General features: G+C 44.9%; 1 protein-coding gene across 1 annotated transcript; it reads right to left on the reverse strand.

The window, feature by feature from the left end:
* Window positions 1–2,174: 2,174 nt before the first annotated feature.
* Window positions 2,175–19,902, reverse strand: smarca4b (SWI/SNF related BAF chromatin remodeling complex subunit ATPase 4b). The gene is given in 34 exon segments (XM_084006330.1): window positions 2,175–3,843; window positions 4,241–4,380; window positions 4,565–4,697; window positions 5,417–5,518; window positions 5,609–5,717; window positions 6,110–6,372; window positions 6,510–6,728; window positions 6,820–6,913; window positions 6,915–7,246; window positions 8,077–8,240; window positions 8,353–8,519; window positions 8,605–8,651; window positions 8,931–9,017; window positions 9,501–9,608; window positions 9,771–9,884; window positions 9,988–10,230; window positions 10,770–10,880; window positions 10,994–11,060; window positions 11,158–11,321; window positions 11,428–11,575; window positions 11,654–11,760; window positions 11,837–11,891; window positions 12,325–12,455; window positions 13,771–13,812; window positions 13,900–14,076; window positions 14,169–14,342; window positions 14,663–14,836; window positions 14,937–15,063; window positions 15,308–15,566; window positions 16,917–17,015; window positions 17,164–17,799; window positions 18,483–18,615; window positions 19,020–19,273; window positions 19,817–19,902. Coding segments are annotated over 33 exon segments (5,178 nt in total). The 5' UTR covers window positions 19,236–19,273; window positions 19,817–19,902; the 3' UTR covers window positions 2,175–3,807.
* Between the last annotated feature and the right edge of the window lie 1,460 nt (window positions 19,903–21,362).

Below are 21,362 nucleotides of genomic sequence, written 5' to 3' on the forward strand. Positions count from 1 at the left end.
CGGTCACGTTATCTCAAACCAACTTTAACCACCAAGCTAAAACGAAAACATTGTTTTGTCGGTTTTTCTCCTGAAGAGTTTTGGTGACGGACGATTCCAGCAGAATTATTTTTTTTTGCTTACTATGTAAGACATGAATCCTATTCTTCGAATGTTATTTGAAAAATACTCCATTAATGCAAAATACACATGGATGCAAATACAAAATGTCTTTCTTAGTTCACAAGAAATGACTAATGACTTTTGCACGTGTAAACTGCTGGATGTGGGACACTTCATACATGAATACGCATATTTAGGTTAGTCTATCAGAGCAGGTGCACTCAGAGTGCAGATGTGTCTGCAACGGCCGCTGCAGTGCAATTAAAATAATACAAAACAACCCAATTGGTTAACCCCCCTATAGACTGCAAGTGTGTCAAATGTGTCTTTCACTCTCACATCTCACTCAATAGATACGCTTCCATTTTAACCTCTGGAGATGTCAAAGCGGCTGCATGTGCACGTCTCAGCTCCGACTCGTGGGCGTAACCACAACTCAGTGCGTTTTTAGGCTTCAAGTAAATGTGAGGTTTTAGAAAGCAGCAATCCTGTCTGCTGCATGTGCAGTTCCAGTAGCTGTTAGCGGTTAGCCAAACACCTGTTGTGTTCCAATAAACCATTATGTTTCTGAATTTGAAGCAACCTATCCAAATGCTCCTGTGCTCACAACTCAAGGTCCTACAAATCGTTCAGGCCTTTTTGCTTCTTATCATTTGTATTTCAAAGTCTGCGTGTGACGGGATAATAAAACTTTATTTAAAAAGGATATAAAGAAGATTACTTCCTTTAATGGTCATCTATTGAATCCATAAACTAGTCTGTGAATTTCTTGCAGAAGTTTAAGGGTCATAGTGAAGCGAGCAAAGGGAACTGTGTCCTTGGTGTTGTTTGAACAATAAAGAATGTCAACATATTTAAACATGAACGCTCATTTATATTCATCAGAGTTGAAGGTTTACATCCAGGAAGGTGTGGGATGATTCATAAATGGAGCATGCGTAAATCGGTGGGTGTGTTTTTACAACTCCGGAGTAGTTTTAGGGAAAGCCAGAGTCTGCTGCCCCCCTCGGCAGATGTTAACAGCTGGCTTTGAGTTGCTGATGGGAACCAGGAGTTCCTAGAAATGAGGAAACCGAGTCCGTCCGCTCCGCCCCCCGTCTCTGTAAGGAGCAAACACTCCGACCCCCAACACAGACCTCACTGTCGAGGTTCGGTTTAAAACCACACTCATTCCCACAGCCAAACACGTGCCAGGTTCCTCCTCCAGACAGACGCCGTACATTCAGCATGTTTCCCTCAGTGCCAGCCAACCGCTCACAAGATAAACAGAAATATTATGGAGGGCCACAGCAAGGTTGTTTATATCACCTGGATAAAGAGCTCCTCTATTCATTTATTTGCGTGACCTTACTGAGAAGTGAGGTTTCTATGTTGATTTGGTGTTTTATGTTGTGTTGGAGGCTTTGACCTTAGTGATAAGGTCAAGTTGGACCAAAGCAACATCTAAATGCCCTGGAAGTGACTTTACATTGTCTCACTTTCTCTTTGTGAAAACATGTAAATTCAGGGACAAGTGTCAGCAGTAAATACACAACATTTAATTAAAATCCTGCTTCATGAGGCTGATGCTGTGTTTGTATGAGGCCTCCTCCTAGTGGCCCATCAGAGGCACTACAAGGCTTTTATTGTCCCCAAAAGATGGGAAACAAATCGGAGAGGAAAGCGAAAGCCACCTCAGTAATTCTTTTAATGGATGGATTGATTGTCTCCAATGGTAAGTCTTTCATCGCTGACAACTAAAGCCTCATTAAAACCTTTCCTTTCTCCAAGGTGTCACCATCGGTACTGGGACTGAAAAAGACAGATCAGAGAATCCCTTCTGTTCATAACCAACAGGGATTTCCATCACTGATTTGTTTTTTTAGATAATATAAAATGCCAGAACATTTCCCAGAGCCAAAGGTGACGTCTTCAAAAAGCTGATTTTGTCTAAAACTAATGTAAGAAAACAAATACAAAATTATCTAAACCATTTATCAGTTAACAAAATAGTTGCCGATTCATTTTCTGTCAACTGGCTAATCAATTAATCATTTTGGCACTACGTGACACAAACGACCACATTTGCTTTTACTGTGATTTATTGTTCTGTTTTGACTTCCAGCGACGATGAGCACAACAACACAGACAGGTCCCAATAACTTAGTGGAGAAAACGTCGATGCTTTGGTTGTATGTTGTTCACTCTATCATAATGACAACAAAGTAAGGTACCGAGCTGTACACACGTGCATTGACATTACACTCTAAAAAACACTATACAGTATATCCAACACCGTACAGCCGCAAGGCATTCACATGCAGAGAGGAGCCACCGTCCCTCTGGTCCTTTGTCTTGAAATCAAAGAAACAGAAAAAGTGCCAAAGTACATCAAACAGTTCTGAAATCCTAAAATCACAACACAACAATGGAAGGAGAAGCAAATATAATTACAGTACTCATTGATGAATTACGACCTCATGTTTCTTTAAGTCTACAATCAACAGTTATGAGTGCTTATACTGGAAGAGTAACAGGTACGCAGCAGCTTTACTTTACAGTGACCTGGACCCGACTCCACAAACCTCCGTCGACCGTGGCGAGTTGCTAAAGAGCCTCTGAGACGGCTGGAAACACGCTGCAGCCACAGCAGGCTGGATTTACAACTCAAACAGTGAGCAGCGGCCAACACATACATGTGATGTACACACACACACACACACACACCACGGCAATCACAGCGGCTCCAAAGTGGCCGACTGTTGTTACAACACATGGCCGCGGGGACGCTGAGGTGAAACACCTGACCCTGTGTGTCCAGGTAAGGTAACGCTAGCAGCGGGGCCAAAACACAGCTCCGTCTGAAAACATCTTCTGTTTACATTCAATGTTGTTTGCTTCACTTCTACTGGTTCCTGCCAGTTCCTCCTCAGGTTAGCTCAGGACTCGCATTTTATCCCCCAAAAAAAGGATAAATATAAGTGTCATAGGAAACTAAATGTCTTGTTATGTCAGAGTTGAACTTTATTAACCTTTACACCTCTTAAAGAATACTAAGGTTGGTTGTAATGGCAACACTTTAAGTCCCTTATTTAGCATTTATAAGCACTATATAAATGTGGTTTATAACGCACTATAATGCACTTGTTAACAGATATGAGCATTTATTTGTCAACAGCTGCAACTCCTCCTACTGAATAAACACCTTTTGAGACTGAGTTTTCAGCGGAGAAGCAGAAAAAGTTGATCCCAAAGCCAAAAATATATATTTTCCCCTCTTACCTGAAATCCCAACCCTGTTGTGAGTTTCAAGTAGGAACTCTTTTCTTTCAACCGTAGTTGAGTTTTTCAATCTAGACTGATAATTGGCACTACAGGTAAGAGGGGAAATATGTGTTTTGGATTTTGGGGTGACCCGTCCCTGCATGCAGCTATGTGCACAGTCCAATTCATTTGTGTATTATGTGATATTTTAACTTTAATTGAAGTTTTATACCATAAACATGTGTTTTTTGTCTCTTTTTGTCTGCTGCCTTGCGAGAGGAAAAGATCAAACTGTTCCCGTCTTGACTGGCTTGCAAACTTCCCTTCTGTTTGAGTCCTATCAGGTTTGACTGAGGCTGGATGGATTAGGCAGAGGTATGATTTACTGTTTGCTGTATATGCAGTGCTTGAGTTGGTGGAATATCCCTTTATGGCTGCTTCTCTCCCACATCACAGTACAGCTCAGGACTCTTCATCAGTGGCACTGGGGGAGCGCTCCTGGAGGAGAGAGAAAAGAGAAAACTAGTCTAGAATAATAACAGAATAATCCTCAGACCTCCAAAAATAACATTTCGTAATGTGAAGAAACTGCTCACAAGTTCCTGAGTACACACCAAAACTTTACACCAAGTTTTTTCTCTCAGAATGTACGACATTAATCTTTAAAATTCTGAGCTTTTTCTCAGGATTTAAAAAAAACTCAAACTGGTACACACACACACAACACACACAACACACACAACACACACAGACACACACAGACACACACACACACACACACACACACACACACACAACACACACAACACACACAGACACACACACAGACACACACACACACACACACACACACACACACACACACACACACACACACACACACACACACACACACCTCTTCCTGCTCATCCTCAGAGTCGTCGTCACTAACAACAGGTTTGGCTCTGGAGCGTCCTGTTCGTCGGCTGCGTCCCTTCCCTCGATCTCCACCTTTATCCTTCCTTCCCAGACGGATCTTCACTTTCACAGAGCGAGCTGGAGACAAAACACACACACGCGACATGTTTATGGTATAAAACTTCAATTAAACTGAAACGTGAAGAATAATTTTAGTGACTGAAAGGAAAGTGAAAAATGTTCAGTGAGAAAAAGAACATCACAACACATTCTTACCACCGAGATTAAAACAGAAATGCACCAAAAAGATTCTTAGGCTCACTTTCAGACTCTGAGCCTTCCTCCAGCTCCTCCTCCTCTTCCTCACTCTCCTCTCCCTCGCTTTCCTCCTCCTTCTCGATCTTTTGCCTCAGGCTGGTGAACACTGACTGGAGGACGATGGAGTCTTCATATATCTGCTCACATGGTACAAAACAGCTGTTTACTGTCAACATCCCGGTGCTTTCACTAACCACAGCTCATGTGTGATTTCTAAGATATTAGCATGTCATGATGACGGCGGAAAGAGAGAAAAGGCACCTGCCGTGCACAAATGTATCCAGTGATGTAGTGATTTTAAAGGGACAGTTCACCCCAAAATCAACAATACATGTTTACCCTCTTACCTTTAGTGCTACTTATCAATCTAGATTGTGAGAAAATTTAATTTGAAGAACTCAACAGCATTGTCTCCTTCCAGAAATCATGACCCGGGTACTTGACATAACCTGTTTGACTAACCGCCAAAAGTTGAGTGCCATCTAGTCCCATTATATTGGAGAGAAGGCAGACATCTCTCCGGCTGATATCTCCAAAAGTAAACAACTCACACCAAAATATCTAGATTGATAAATAGCACTTCAGGGAAGAGGAAAAGTATGTATTTTTGGCTGGATTGGATTTTCCCTTTAATATTGACCTTTATTTTAAGCTTTCTGGTCAGTAAAATAAATGAAAATTCCCTTAAAGTTTGACCGATCTGGTGTGTGGGCTCTAATTCTGGTGCTCCAACCTTCCAAGTTTACTAAATTCAGGACAGATAGTGGCTGAGGTATGAAGAGAAGACAAAAAGTCATTTCTGTGATGTGGAGTACGAGGACGTCCATGAGAGACGGCTCTACACAGTAAGTCTCACCAGTGATCCCTCCAGGTTGAAGGTCTGAGCGTTTTGGAAGAGCAGCATGACGTCTCTCTCCAGGTCTCCCAGACTGCGATAGCGATGACCTCGAATCCTCTCCTACAGCGCAGATACACGTCACTTATTATACAAGAGGAAGTCACTATCTGGATCTGTTAACTGGATGTGTTTTCCTTTCCCCGTTCTAACCTTGATCTTCCTGAAGTCCACGGGCTTGCGGATCAGTTCGTAGTACTCTGGCAGTTCCTTTCTGGAGGGCAGCTGGATGAAGACCTCGCTCAGCTGACGCCCGCTGGCGCTGCAGGAAACGTCATCATCAGGACGAGACAAAACACTTTCACTCGAGACTGAAAGCTCAAATTCCCCTTTGTTCGTTTGTTCTATTTAAGACTAAATAACTTTCAGAATTATTGCTGTGTAGTAGGATGATAACTTTGTGGTTTAGTGGTACACACAGATCTTTGCTCCTGCATGTTGTTGGTTTGATGACTCAGCATCCGATTTCACAGAGACACAGCGTATTATTGTATTTTACACACTTAGAGGAGCCTAACGTTGCAAAGTGTAAGATGTTGTGAAAACACACATGTGCTGACAAATTAATAAGTTATTATTTTGGCCTGAAACTAAAAAAAAACATCTCAGAAAAAGTCTTGCTACGTCTCTAATGTCAGAGAACATGTGAGCTACCTGTCTTTATACTTGATGACAGCGTCCACGATCTTCCTCATCTTCTTTGTGAGGGCAGGAGGGTTGGGGGAGAGTTTCTCAGCGGGTGGTCGCCCCCTCTTCCTCTGCCTTTTCCCATCTTCATCTTTGTCCCCTCGTCCTCTTCCCCCCGAGGAAGAGGAGGGACCCGGGAGATCCAGGTCGCGATCCCGCTTCCTCTTTCTGGTGGTCTTTTTGTGACGCACCTCTTCCTCCATCTCCTCCAGCGTGCCCTCCTCTATCGCCTGCAAGGGAAACACAGACTGCAACATTACAATAAAGATATTGATATTATTTACTCCAGGAAGCGCTTGATTTCTTTTTTCAATGTGAATTTGACGTCTGCTCATCGTCCCAGCCCTTTCCCCACGATGCTAATAACCTTGAGCCACTGCTTCTCCGTCAGCGAATCGCTGTAGTCCACCTCCTTCCGCTGCCGAGAGCCCCGTCCAAACATCTTCTCCTCCTCCTCCTCGCAGGTCAGCCGCTCCACCTCAGCGTCGTCCTTCATGATCCAAGTGGGCAGCTCGTCCTCCTCCATCAGACGAGGCTTTCGCCGAGGGTTACGGGCGTCCTCGCGGCGCCGGTCCAGGTCCATACGCTGAGGAAGGAAAAAAGGGCGACCAAACAAATATATAGGGGGAGCATTTAGGGCTGTCGATGAGGCTCATATTTATCTTCATAACACTGACCATGAACTGGTCAAACTCCTCCTCGCTCCTGGCAATCATCTGGTTGACCGTCTCGTCGTCTGGCACCTCATCCTCCTCCTGAACACAGCAGGCACACGTTGGCAAGCAGACCATAAGCAGGCTCATGCTTTAAAATGCTGTGTTTCTGGTGAGCGCACGCACACACATTAATGCGTAGAACCACATCCTGGCCCCAGACCTCGTCCTGCTCCTCGTGCTCCAGGATGGCCTGCAGGAAGGCCCTGCGCTCGTGGCTGGAAGACTTCTGGTCGAACATGCCGGCCTGAATGACCTTTTGGTCCACGTTCAGTTTGTACTTGGCAGCAGCCAGGATTTTCTCTTCAACGCTGTTGACGGTGCAGAGACGCAGCACTCGCACTTCGTTCTGCTGGCCGATACGGTGGGCTCTGTCCTGGGCCTGCAGGTCCTGGAGGAGGACAACGACAACGATTGTAGATTCAGATGTTGTTGTTGTTGTTGTTGTTTTGAAATCAAATTCACTTTTAAAGGTTTCTGATGAATCCTGATATATCCATAACATTCTGAGTAACAAAGAAGCAACCAAAACTCTGAAGACTGACGATGTGCTTTCAGAGCTGGTGATGAATCACCATCCCGTATATCTAATGCATGCTGGGTAATCTCCCACCTTTCCTGGCCCAAATGATGTGTTTGAAACACTTTCTTTGACGCCCATATCCATAATGCATTATAAACGTACTAATAATACATTATCTGCTTCATAGTATAATTATACTTGTAAGCCGGCAAATACTTATAATGCTTTATAATTATAAAAATACCACATTATAAAGGATTTTAAAATGACACATGAAAAAGTGTTGTTTTATAATTCCCATAGTTGTAGACACTATATATACATAAAATACATTATAATCATTTTATTATGCACTATTATCCCTCAGAAATACATGACATGAAGTATAAAATATTATGATGCTTGGCCATATAAGTCATTACAAAACACTTTAAAATGTGTTATGACTATTGTTAGAAAGCATTATGAATATCTATGCAGAGGCATCTTTTCTTCCCACCATTCTCATGTTGAACTCAAACAAGCTGACTGCTAGTAGCCGTTGATATTGTCCTAAACTCTGGACTCTGAGTCCGAGGTCTCTGTGTTGCTGTGTCCATGTCTATGTTTATGTGTCCTCGCCTCTAGCGGTCACATCTTAAAGCAACATGAAGTCGGTTTGATTAAACGGTATCGTTCATAAATTTAAACAAACACACCTGATGCGGGTTCCAGTCGGAGTCAAAAATAACCACGGTGTCGGCAGACTGCAAGTTGAGGCCGAGGCCTCCAGCTCTGGTGCTCAGGAGGAAGATGAAGTAGTCTGACCCCGGTTCATTGAACGTCTTCAGTAACATCCCTCTATCCTCAGCCTTGGTGGTGCCTGAGACGGAAGAGAGGATGGACGGAAACAAAACAAAGCAAGCAAGACAGAAGGTTCAGCAGCGAAGTGGAACAACAAGAACGGTTCACACAATGCAAGTAAACCGTCTCACCATCCAGACGCAGGTACTTGAAGGCGCGATAGGCAAAGTAGTCCTCCATGATGGTCATGAGTGAAGTCATCTGACAGAAGAGCAGCACTTTGTGGTTCGTGACGTTCAGCTTTGGCAGGATTCGATCCAACACCTCGAACTTCCCTGATGCCCGATACAGGTCAGGACTGACGTAAAGGTAGGTGGGTTGGGTTACAAGGTTACAGCTCGTGTGTTTGTGTGTGTGAGACCGAGAGTGGATTTAACACTTACCCCTGGACTATCCCGCCAGAGAATCCTAAATGTTCAGAGAAAGATTCCTGCAAAAGCAATCAAAACCGATTCTGTTATTCAGTCACATCCACAAAGTCAAGCTTTATTTTGAAACTTCAAAGCTTCCTAGTAAGTGTTCCCAAGTCAACCTTGTGTGCAAACAGAAACAATTCTGCATCGATGTCTAAGTGCTATTTTAACCAGTGGTAAACGGCTTCATTTATGTAGCGCTTTTATCCAAAGCACTTTACAAGGGTTTACTAACGTAAGCATCAATGTCTGGAACCGCCAACCAGCATCCAACAGAATCACCTCCTCAGTATTACCTCTATTTGCTGGAACATGTAAGGGTGGTTACAGATCTTCCTCAGCTGCATGATGGTGTTCATCAGCGTCTTTGTGCCTCCTTTACCCTGGTGGACACCACGACACAAAACATGCAGCTTGTAATCACAGTTTTTATTCTGTCATTCAACATTTATTCATCAATCCTTAATTAAATGCTTCAATTAAAGCAATAAATCATCCAAGTCATATAAATCATCTAGTGCTACATATATTGCCTATTACTATTATTAACTTGCGGCTGTATGCCTCCACCAACAGGTCATGTTCAAATTCCATCACTTCATCATTTTATCCATTTAGACATTTGTGTGAAATTATTATAATTAAATTCATTCTTGAGCTAAATTATAAGAAATTCCCTCCAGTCAGTTACAACTGTTGCAGAAGCATAAACAGTGTTGCACTATTTATGAACTATTTATTTCCAGAATTGAAAACATTGACAGGATGGGGAACATTGTGTCAATGTTTTTTTAAAACTGACTTAGAGACAGTTTTATGTTGCTGTTGTTTAGTTTTAATGATCCCCACAGTGTTAATGGCCTTACCTTCTTGTCCTTCTCGGATCCATCCGTGAGCAGGACCCCCTTGGCCTGCATGTGTCTGTACAGCACCCTCTGAAGAGACGACATGTCACACTTGATCACGTACTCCACCTGAGGGAGAGGAGAGACGGGGGCAACTAATGAGAGAAGTGGACAAAATACAGCTCCACCAGCATTGTAAATAGAATATGATCCACTAGAAGATACTTGTCTGTTTTCATGTGTTAGTGTATTAGTTCGTCTACTGTTTATGCTGAAATAGGTGAAACGTGCCTTCTCTGGAAGCTGAGCCTCCACTTCCTTCTTCAATCTGCGTAACAGGAAGGGCCGAAGCACTTTGTGGAGACGACGGATAATCAAGATGGTCTCCTCTTCGTTAAGGTCCACCTGGAGAGGAAAAGAAGCAGACGTTTGGCAGGAAAGTCAGTGTACCTCCTGCCTGGCATCTACCAAACTATTATTTTGGCTCTGACGGAGTCCGTCTCTCCACCTTCTCTCCGGTCATGGCGAAAGGCGCGTTGAACCACTGCTCGAAGGTGATGCAGCTCTTGAAGATGGTGGGCAGCAGGAAGTTGAGCAACGCCCAGAGCTCCGGTAGTTTGTTCTGCAGCGGCGTTCCTGTCAGCAGGACTCGCCGCGGGGCCAGGTAGTGGGTGTTCAGGACCTGGGTCAGCTTACAGTGGTGGTTCTTCATACGGTGGCCCTCGTCCACGATCATGTACTTCCAACGAATCTGGGGGTCGAGGGGAAAGCAGAGAGGACACGAGGGGAGTACGTTTGGTGAAAGCTACACCGTCTCACTGCATTCAAAGCAACCAGAAGGAAGATCTCTCATCCGGTCTGTCCTCATGAGCCACGCTGGCTCAGTCCCAAGCCAAAGCCTTGAGCCCCCAACATGGGCACAATGGTGCCTGAACTACAACACCCACCTTTGAGCAGTCAGGAGGCCTATATGACTACATGAGTGCATAGCAGCATGACGGCCACAGAGGACAGTGGGAGACGCGGTATACAGGCGGTGTCAGTGTGGCAGCACCTAGGAGAAAGCACTGACACGCAGCACAGGAGGGGGGGTGGTGGTCAGATTGGCCAGGATGAAAAACGTTTAGACTTTGGGGATTTAGGGAGTGGGAGACGACAAACAAAAACACATCGAAACCTCAAGCAAATTCAAATAATAAAAAAAAAATTTAAAAAAGGATTACACCATGACCGCCTGGGTGTGATGGTACGTGTCCTTGTGCTCGTCCTTATTTGTTCATCCCGTCTCACCTTGGCCAGGACTTGTTTGTCCTTGATGATGTACTCGTATGTGGTGAGTAAAACGTTAAACTTGCCGCTCCGCAGTTGGGGGACGAAGGCTCTTCTGGCAGCAGGAGACCCCTGAAAGACAAAATAAAAGTACAATTACAAACTATATATATATATCCTTCAATACATCGACTTCAGCGGGTCACAATATTTTACAAAAAAAGCAATAATTGTATTTGTTCTACCTTGTAGGACACTTTCACGACTGTCGGCGCCCACTTGTCAAACTCGTACACCCAGTTAGAAAGAGTTCTGTCAACGGGAGAAAGCTCTGTTCTCAATCCGCAATCAGGTCGGAATGAGAACAAAACATACAAGATATGCCTGCAAATAAAGAGTTTGTACTAACGAGAGGGGAACGATGATGAGGTAGGGACCATTGAGACGTTTGTGCTCCATGAGGTACGTGATGAGGGCGATGGTCTGGATGGTTTTTCCCAGACCCATCTCATCCGCCAGGATCCCATTCAGGTTATTGTTGTAGAGGGACACCAGCCACTCCAGACCTTTAACCTGGCACACAAGGAAGGCAACAGTCAAGCCAAGCTTCCACCTCCCTCAGGGAGTCGTGACTCAAACTAGAGACCATCATGCCGTTGATCTGACGGTGCTTGTTCACCTGATACTGTTTGAGTTGTCCGTTTATTAAAAAGGTGGACTGCTTCTCCACCTTCTCTGTGACGGCGTGAGCCACGGCATAGTAAGACTGGAGGCCTCGGACGAACGCCGCACCGCTGTATTCGTCATCCACATCCTGTTTAGCATTTCTGCAGAGGACACACATCACCGTTGTAAATACCTCACGAGCATGCGTATCTGTTCGGGAGTCAAGTATGTTCGCTCACTCGATGATGTGTCGCACGTCCACCTCTGACACGTCTTCGCAGTCGGGGTCTGTGATCTTCTTTTCCTCCACCTGAGCAGCTGACGGCTGAGGCTCCTCCTCTTCCTCCTGCCACACAGCTTGTCAGTGATCGGAGCAGTGAACACGAAACAGGCTTCGAACGCTAACTTTTAAAACCACCCACCTCCTCCTCTTCCTCCTCGCTATCTTCACTGTCTGAACGAGGAGCCACCTCATAACTGGACAAACAGACATGCACAGTCAAATTAGATGCAGCCTGAACGTGAACATTTCAACCGTACAAATCATCCTCATGCACACAAAAGCATGAACGTAAATTGAAGATTATAGAAGATATTGAAGATTTATACTCAACTTTCATCAGTCCGGTTGGTACGTGTGGTGCAGGGTTTATGTTTTTATATTGGGCTAGGTAATAATGAGTGGGACACGATTCAAGTTTATGTAAGCGTTAAAAACAAGTATTAAATTATTAATATTATGGTTATTATTTTAATTGTGGTGAAAACCAGGTCATTGTAGTGTTTGACACATGTATCTGTCAGGACTCGGGACACCCAGCTTGAAACCGGGACAATCTCGGACAAACCGGGACAATCTCAGTCAAACCGGGACAATCTCGGACGTCTGGTCCCCGTAAGCAAGTCTCACCCAGGGTTCATCTCCAGCCAGGTGTCCAGCTGTCCAGCTTTAGGAGCGTCCAATCCCGTCAGGATGTTCCCGCTGTCTACATGGATGACCTTCACAGGCAGGTCGCTCATCTGACTCGTCTCATCCAGAGGCTGCAGGGGAGGAAGAACGTTACGGTTTGGACTGAAATGAGACCAAGCTTCAGATAGTTAGACTGTGTGTGTGCAAGTTCAATCGAACAGCCAATCAGTATCAAGCAATGGGTCTCAAATGTATGCTGTATGATTATTTCTAAACACTTTTATTCTTTGGCGTTTTGTTAACAGTTTTGTTAACACAAGTGTTGGGGCTACGTGGCGAATGGATTTCATTTTGGTCACAAGTTGCAGATAGACATCGCTTTGCGAGATGCAGATATAGTTCAGACTTTGACACGATATCTGGCTAAAATATCTTGATACCGATACTGAAATGTTACTTCAGGAAAAACCTTAAACACCAGGAAAAGTAATGGAATAGAAGACGACAGAACATGGAACTTCAAACTCTCCTTTGTTCATCTTAAATATAAAACTATAAAACAGAACAATGTCAATGCAAGGCAGTGGAGGGTGTGAAAAGAAGCCATAAAACATGGAGTGAATGATTGTACCATGATGTTTCATACATGTTAATATCCAACCAGGACGGAAGAGACTCAGATCAGCTACATGTTCACACGTCACACTTCGGCTTATAACAGGTTAAATCCTCGCAGAGATGAGTACGGGCACTACTGTCAGTTATTTTGTTGAGGTGCTGCTGAGCAAAATCAGCTGCGTGAATTTATGTTCTGTCTAGTGAACAGTGAGACAGTGTATAGGGCTTTTATTGTGAAAGGTAAGAACGGAAAAAGTAAACTGCAAAGTGTGGGGGCATCATGGTTCAGACGATGGAGCCTCCATGTTACTGTTGTATTACCTTCACGTGTTCAGCCACGGCTCATAACCCGCAGCGACAAAGCTTAATGCGATATTTCCCATTTTACGTTGACGGTCACAAGAGCACTTTGCAGCGTGCACGTGAGAGAAAACACGGCCGCTACGCCTGAGCGGGTGGAGGCTGAGCGCCGCTGCAGTCAAACACACTGCTGCAAACCAATGCAACTCATAAGCACGGCTCTTAATAAAACACCGTTCTTAAAGTATCTGCAATAATATAGCATTTTGTTATGAACTGCAAGGTATACCACCTTTGACATTGTATATAAATCAGCAAAGAACAGAATACAGATTTGACTTGTTTGGGATGGTCTCACAAATCAACAGGACAAAGAATCCTAGCAATGTGAACCCAACATATTTAAAGAGCAGGCGTATCACAACTTCTGCTTTAACTACTTTCACCTCACTGAAATAGATAAACAATGATGTACAAGCTTACGGTAAAATGTTTATTGCCATCATTAGAGCTGCTGCATCTGCTCACCTCTCCATCAGGACCCATGGCGGGGGTCTGACCCTCGGCGTTCTCCAACTGCAACACAAGAACAAGCTCTACAAATCACAACGGAGATCACCCCCAACTCTCAAAGTCCTCATCGCCTGTTTTCCGTACCTTCTTCTTTTTCTTCTTCTTCTTCTTCTTCTTCTCCTTGAGGGCCTGCGCAGCTTTGTGAGCTCTGACCAGCTCGGTGAGGTTGGCGACGTACTCATCAGTCTGCTGCAGCAAGTAGGCCAGACGCTTGTCCTTCTTCTGGTCGATCAGTTTCCGATAGCCCTCCTCGTCTTCAGCCTGGGACACAAACGCAGTGTGGAAACTGGTAAGTGTGTAACGTACGTGCTTGTGCGACTGTGTCCGCGTGGTTCTCTTCTTCTTCTTCTTACCATGAGCCTCCTCATCCTCTCTTTCTCAATACGCTCATTCTCTTTCTTCTGCTCCCGTTCAGTGTTGGCATGGTAGGTGGCCACTGCTTTGGTCAGTTTCTGCATTTTGCCCGTGATGGAGCGGTGGTACTCTTTGAAGTCTTTGGCGTGCTGCAGGATGCTGTTGAGGTACTCCTAAGGTCAGAGTGCAAAGTAGGTGATGATGGGGAAAGAAGAAGAGATGAAACACAGAGAACGAGGCACAAGGCGATATAAATATTTCACATCACGATTATCCCGGCCAAAATAATTGTGATTCATGATATTATCCCGATAATCGACACCATCAGTTTTACGAAAAACAATGAAATCATAAATCATAAGGTCTCCCTGCATAAATAAAGGATAAACACATTTTTCCAACTTTTTTTATCCTGTTTTTTATAAATCAGGCTCTATTTTTCCCGTCCCTAGACGTCGTCATAGGTAACTTCACGTCTGCATTTGGCCCCTACCTGATGTTTCTGCCTGCGTTTGCGCTCTTGCTCAATCTTCTGCTGTTTCTCCAGTTTCTCGGTGATGCGCGCCTCCCGCAGAGACTGGCGCTTGCTTCGCTTGTAGGCCTTGGCATCGAGGGCGGTCTCCAGGGCTGTGTCACGCCGCATGCACACCACCACCTCTTGACGCAGCTGGCCACAGTTACACAGACAGACAAACATTAACGCATCGCTAACACCAGAATCACCATCGAACACCTGCAAACTGCAAAGGTCTATATGTAGCACACACCTGTCTCTGGAAGTTCAGCAGTCGGAGGGCTTTGAGCTCTATAGTGGCTTTGGTGCGTAAATCCCCCGCCAGAGAGCCCGGCAGGTTCTCCAGTTCAGCGATACGATGAGTGATACGAGCCTGTAACCTGAGGGAGTACTAAGCTGCATTTTATTATGAATTATTTATGCTGTCTATGGTTTTTGTACTTTGGATTTTGAATACTTCTGGTAGACAGTATAAAAGAACACACTTTTAAAAGTTTTGACCCCAATTTAAAAACACGATCAATTTAGCAAACTATATTTATAGTACTATATACAGTAACCATTCTACCCTGAACCACATTCAGTCATTTATCCGCGACAGGAAAACCGAGTCTCCTGGCGTACCTGAACTCCCTCTCCTGCAGGATCTCCACTGGGTCGAGGCCGCAGGGTTTCTGAATGGGGGTAATGCGGTTCTGCTTGGCGTGGTAAGGCATCACTTGAGTAGGCTGTGCTGGCTGGCCCGGGGACTGAGTCTGTGGAGGCATTACTGGGGAGGCGGCGGGGGGGACTGAAGGCGGGGCCGGAGAGGGCCGCCCAGTGGGCTGAGGGGGAATAAGCTTTTGGGGTGCGTTGGAGGGGGCTGCTGCATTCACCATGGGTCCTGGAAGGAGGTCAAGGGTGGGAAGGAAGGAAAGGTCTACGTTCAGTAAAAAATGTATATAATTAATAAAATAATCGTAATGAAAAAATGCCCTATGATTATGTTTTTGGTCGGATTCAAGCTACATTTAGACCGCAGGAACTGAAACCTAAAATCTTCTACTGCACTGGAAGATATGCATTTTATGTTTATGTAACCTGTGGATTTTATGACCACTGTGAAGCAACATTTTAAGAGGGTGTCCCCAAATTGTATGTATTGCGCACACAAAGTAATAGCATATCCCACTTTAATGCATACTACAGTACGTACTTTATAAGGGCAGCTCCAGTACCACAAGAAAACAAATTGAATGTAAACATAACTTTTTGATTGTTTACAAGAAAACTCCACAGGGCACCTTGAAAAAACAAAAACACTTTGCTTGGATCCATTCTGGAAGGTAACTGTATAATGACAGTGTAATAGGCTAGGGTCTACAATGTCAACATCATGTTAAATCCATAAACTCCATAAACCTAAAACCTTAAATTGTGACTTTAATAAAATTGGCCTCATATGTTGATGTATTAACATACTTCATATTCTTATCCTAACTGTATAATTCTCTTCAAGTTGTACTCCGTAACATTTTCATCTATTTAATTGTCTTTTAAGTGAGTTAAAACAATGATGATTGATCATATGACCCACTAATGAAAGTGCTGATACTTGCTGCTTTGCCCAGAAATAGGATCTCCCTGTCTGTGGCGACAAAATTAAATAGCGGCGCTCTATTAGTGATGCTTCTTACATCAGTCAGAGGAGGTTGGTCTGCCCAGGTCAAGCGACTCATGGAAGCGTATGCTGCGTTTCATTGTAATTGAAAATCAGTAGCTTCCAACTGCTGAGTCAGGCTCCCTGTAGTCTAAAGTGTTTGACCGGCGCAGCCAGGTATATTTCATTACTGCTGACTCACAATGGAGGATCAACAGCCAGAGAAAGAAGACCATTCGACTTCATGTCCCAAGAAAAAGAAACAAAAAAGAATTAAAGTGTACAAGGAAAGTAACCAAGAAGCAAAGTGACCGATAAGGAGGGAAAACAAGGATCACAATTGACGTCATACAGTCGAAACTGTTCGGTTTCCAAAGGAACTCTGGGAGCTGGGGTCGCCTGCAGTTCCATCTACTGCCAAAGAGGCCGCGAGAAGCAACGTATCTCAAACCTTACAGAGTACAAGTTTAACTGGATTAGGAGTCATAACTGGAACTAAACGGACTCTCCAGCTTTCACCCAGCACTGCTTCCTCTAATATCAGAGAAACTCAGAAGACGTCAACGAGAGGCTTAAAGCAGCAGCACCACATACCTTCAGGCCAGGATTTGGGAGGTCCGTTTGGGTTTTGTCCCTGCATCCCAGCTACAGTACCCGATGGGCCTGGAGGAGGCATGTTGGGACCCATCATTCCTAAAGAAACAAGCCTTTAGTACTTAAGACTAAAGGCACATTCACTGACTAGTTTGGAGATTCAATGCGACAAATTTGTCTTCTATTAATTACCCATCAGACCACAGGATATAGCTTGGTATTACAGACATTTCCCATGCATGCTCACCATGAGCTCGATTGTAGCCTGAGCCCATTGGCCCAGGCCCTGGTACTGGTCCTGCTGGTCCACCTACTGGCCCGCCTCCACTTCCAGGGGCCAGGCTGGGCATGGGCTGCTGCTGCATCCCAGGCATCGGCCTCTTGCCTTGGACAGCCATCTGGAGGTGGTCTGGCAGAGGCTGTCCCCGCGCCAGCATCTTATAAGCCATGATCTGGGCTCTGAGTTGGTGGAGCTGGTTCTGGTTGAAGGGAGTAGGGCCAGCAGGTCCCCCAGGGCATGGCGGGCCCCCTGATTCAAGGCCAGAGCCAAGGGTGGAGACACTGGGGCCCAGGTTGGGTCCAAGGTTGGGTCCAATGTTGGGTCCAAGGTTGGGTCCAAGGTTGGGTCCAAGGTTGGGTCCAATGTTGGGTCCAAGGTTGGGTCCCAGGCTAGGGCCTGGGCCGGAGCTACCTGGAGGGCCAGGCCGGTTATTGGGACCCAGAGTGTGCTGATCTCCACTGGGACCATCTAAAGGTGCAGAGGCAGAGCCGGGACCGCCAGAGGAGGAGGAGGAAGAGGATGACGGCATAAAAGGTCCAGAGGGGGGACCATTTGAAGGGACGGGGCTGGAGTGGTCCGAGCCACCTAATGGAGAGTGGTACCCTGGAAGATGAAAGTGGTGATTGGTGGACTCAGTAAAGAATCACTCACCTCATTCCCTCACATTATCCCAGTAAAAAACTTTTTTTTCACTTCTGAATCTCTTTGTGGAGCATATTAAACAAAATAGATGTAACATGTTAATTAGTGAGCTTCCCCCCCTTTCCAAGCCTTTATGCTAAGCTAACAGGCTGCTGCCTGTAGCTTCATAGTTACAGTAGCGACATGAGAGCGGTATCAATCTTCTCATCTAACAGGAAACGCCAATAAACTGATTCCCGAAAATGTGGTAACAAAGGCCTGCAGCGTAGACAGATCAATAATGAGTCATTCCCTCACACTATTCAAATCCTGTCAGACTGTTATTTCATAATGTTTGTAACGCTGATTCACAGCGCTAAGCCTGTCTGTCTGACGGTCTTGCTTCATTCCCTCTATCCCTTCCTGCTGCAAGCTACGAAGCTGCTACCTGGCTGTTAACAGCACCTTTGTTGTGCTGAGCCACCTCGCTGTATAATGATGCTTTGCAAACAACAGTTCATAATGGGTTGCGACAACAGAGACGCTCCCTATGAGTCACATGACCACACCATCACAGACGGGTCACCCTGAAGCAAACACAACTTGTGTTGCACAATGCTGGGAAGGATGAAACTGCTTGAGAAAGGCCGTGGTTGGGTGGCTACCTTGCGAGTGTTGGTCTAGAGGACTGGGTGGGGGGCCCATTCCACTGTGCCCGCCCTGTCTCATAGACAGTCCCTTCATTTGACTGAAGCGGCTCTCCTCACTCATGCTCTTCTCATGCATGCTCTCCATGGGCTGTGGGAGAAATCACGCAAGGTTAAAGGGAAACCATCCTGCTGGGTCTCAGCTGCAAACGTGATATAGTTCTGCCGGGGGAGCAATTTGGCCAACATTAAGTAGAATGAATTGTGAAAAACAGGCTCAAGGAGTATTTATTTATATATCTGGATTAATGATGCAGTTATTCATAGGGATTACAGACTAAAAGTGACAGTGGGGCCCTAATGGAAACTTAAAGTGAAGGTGCAATCACATATATAATATGCAGTGTAAGTCCTGAGTTGATCATGTTTTATGAGTGAATCTCCATACAGCTGCAATATGTGGGATATTGATTTAAAAAAAAAACTGTTGACACCTGTTGGAATGAACCGTGGTGGTGAGTCTCAGCGGGACGTTGGGTATCTGTGCGGCCTTACTTTGTGCAGAGGGTGCATGCTGTCCTGACCGTATCCAGAGGGTCCTGGCTGGGAGTGTCCAGAGGAGGGAGGGCCAGGGCTGGGGCCCATCATGCTGTGAGAGGAGCCAGGGGAGGGCCCAGGGCTGGGGCCCAGCATAGCCCCAGGGGAGGGACCCGGACCAGGGGAAGGACCTGGGCGAGGGGTGCCTCCCATGGGGGGATCTGGTGTTGACATCGCCCTGAAGCTCCCGCTCCTTGGTGAGCAGCAGGGACCTGAGAGGAAGGACAGTGAGGAGGTGAGAGGGAGAGACATGATCTCTGCAAAAGTTTGTGATCTTTATTAGCGTTCATTTCGTGGTTTCATTAGACAAAACTGTTGGACATATCTTGACAGTGAAGCCTTCTCCTATGCTTCTATGTCAAATAAAGTGGGTGCACAATCTTTGCAAGATCTGGGTGAATAGTGTCCAACGCCTATCAGATGAAGACTCTCCAAAGACCCGCTGCGCTGCACCGCATCACCCGTTGCGCGCATATGCACCGCCAGCTGCAGGGTCTACCACTGCTCTTGAACTGAACACGGGGAAATAACAGTAAATTATGCACATGAGCGCGAGCTACTGAGAATTCCCTCACTCTCGAGCATTAAAGGGTGCCTCGTTAAATATAAAAGGGGGGAATGGCGGACTGTGCTTGTGCGACTGACCTACCCGCATCACCAGGACAGGCGGTCCCGGCGGAGTGTCTGCGCTGCCGCGTTGATATTTGCGGGGGATTAAAAAAAGACGCAGCGGTTGGCGCAATTAGTCTACTCACCCTCTTCGTAATGTGCCTTCAAGCGTTGATTTGTTTCAGCGACGCAGCTCGAGCGCCCCCTCCACCGCTTCTATGACCGAATGTCTAGTCACGGCTGCGGGTCAGGGCGCATGCGCGCGCAGCTACAGCGGGCTCTGAATTTCACAAGTCAGGTGTGCATTGTTCAGTGTGCGACTGGAGAACTACATGCATACTCAGATGTTGGTTTCAACATACACTGTGAAGAGGAGAAGGATGCGAGGCTATAGGTGCTTGAATCACCCCTTGAAAACATTTAAATGCTAATATCACCACATGTTCAATCCCACTTGTTCTGTCTATAATTTCTCATGAATCAATGTGGACTCGATTGTTAAATTATGGTACATTGGGGACAATGAGCAGAGTGTTAATACTATACTATATGTCGAAAAAAGTCTATCAAGTAAAAAAAAGTTATATTTTAGTATATTGAAAAAAATCCTAAAAAAGCCAAAGTATAGTATGCCCGAAAAGTAAAACAAAACAAAAAAAAATGTTCCTTTAAAACGGCCCTAGTCCTTGTATACAATGGCATAACATAGTTGTAGCCTGTTGAAAAAAATGTCATGAAAAATAAAATATGGGATGTTGTAAGAAGTTGTAGTTATGTCGAAAAATATACAGGATGATTTTCACAATAAAAATAAATACATCACGTCTACCGAAGATGTGCTCCGATCTCAGTGTACTGATAAACGTCACACATAATATACTCACACATTATTGCATTGCAACCGCAAACTACAATGGACTTTTAAAACATCCAAAATAAACTGTATCTAATCTACAGCAACATCTGCACACAGATTTGATCTCACACATAACATAACGTAACATAATTGTATTCCATGAGAATCTTTTAAGTTTGGTGTACTTTTTCTTTTGGAATTTATCCATAAAAGTACTATTTCATGCCAATCCACTTTCTGGGGAATTCGAAGAACAAAAACTTAAAAAAGAACTATACAATGAGAAAGGTGTTTGTACAAAAAAAGTTAAATAAATAATGCGTGGCCTTGTTTCGGAGAGATCTGCCTTCTCTCCAATATAAAGGGACTAGATGCCAGTCAGCTTGTGGTGATCAAAGATCCAAAAGGAGAAAGAAGAAAAAACACATTTGAAAACTCAAGATAATAAATGTATTTTGGATTCTGGGGTGAACTGTCCCTTTAAAGCCCTGAACGTTATTTACTACAACGCTCTTCGATCACACTCCCTCGCCACCGTGATTGATGACAAAATGTCAGGCGATCATCACAGTACCAGTGAATTTCCCCTCCTTGGTTGAGGCTGAAGTGAACAAACAAGAAACCAGATCACAGGTTAGTTGAAATGGTGGAAGACTGGTTTCCAGTAGCAGACGGTTTACAGCAGGACGGCCAATCAAACGGATGTTAAAGACATGAGGGAATTACAATCTGAAGACAAACATTTGCAGTTTGTCTCAGAATAAACAGTCAGTGCTGCTTCAGCAGTGATCAGGAAAAGAACAAAACAGAGTGCATCTCTGCAAACCTGCTAATCT

The sequence above is a fragment of the Eutrigla gurnardus genome (genome assembly GCF_963514095.1).
Source record: "Eutrigla gurnardus genome assembly, chromosome: 3".
NCBI classification, from domain to species: Eukaryota; Metazoa; Chordata; class Actinopteri; order Perciformes; family Triglidae; genus Eutrigla; species Eutrigla gurnardus.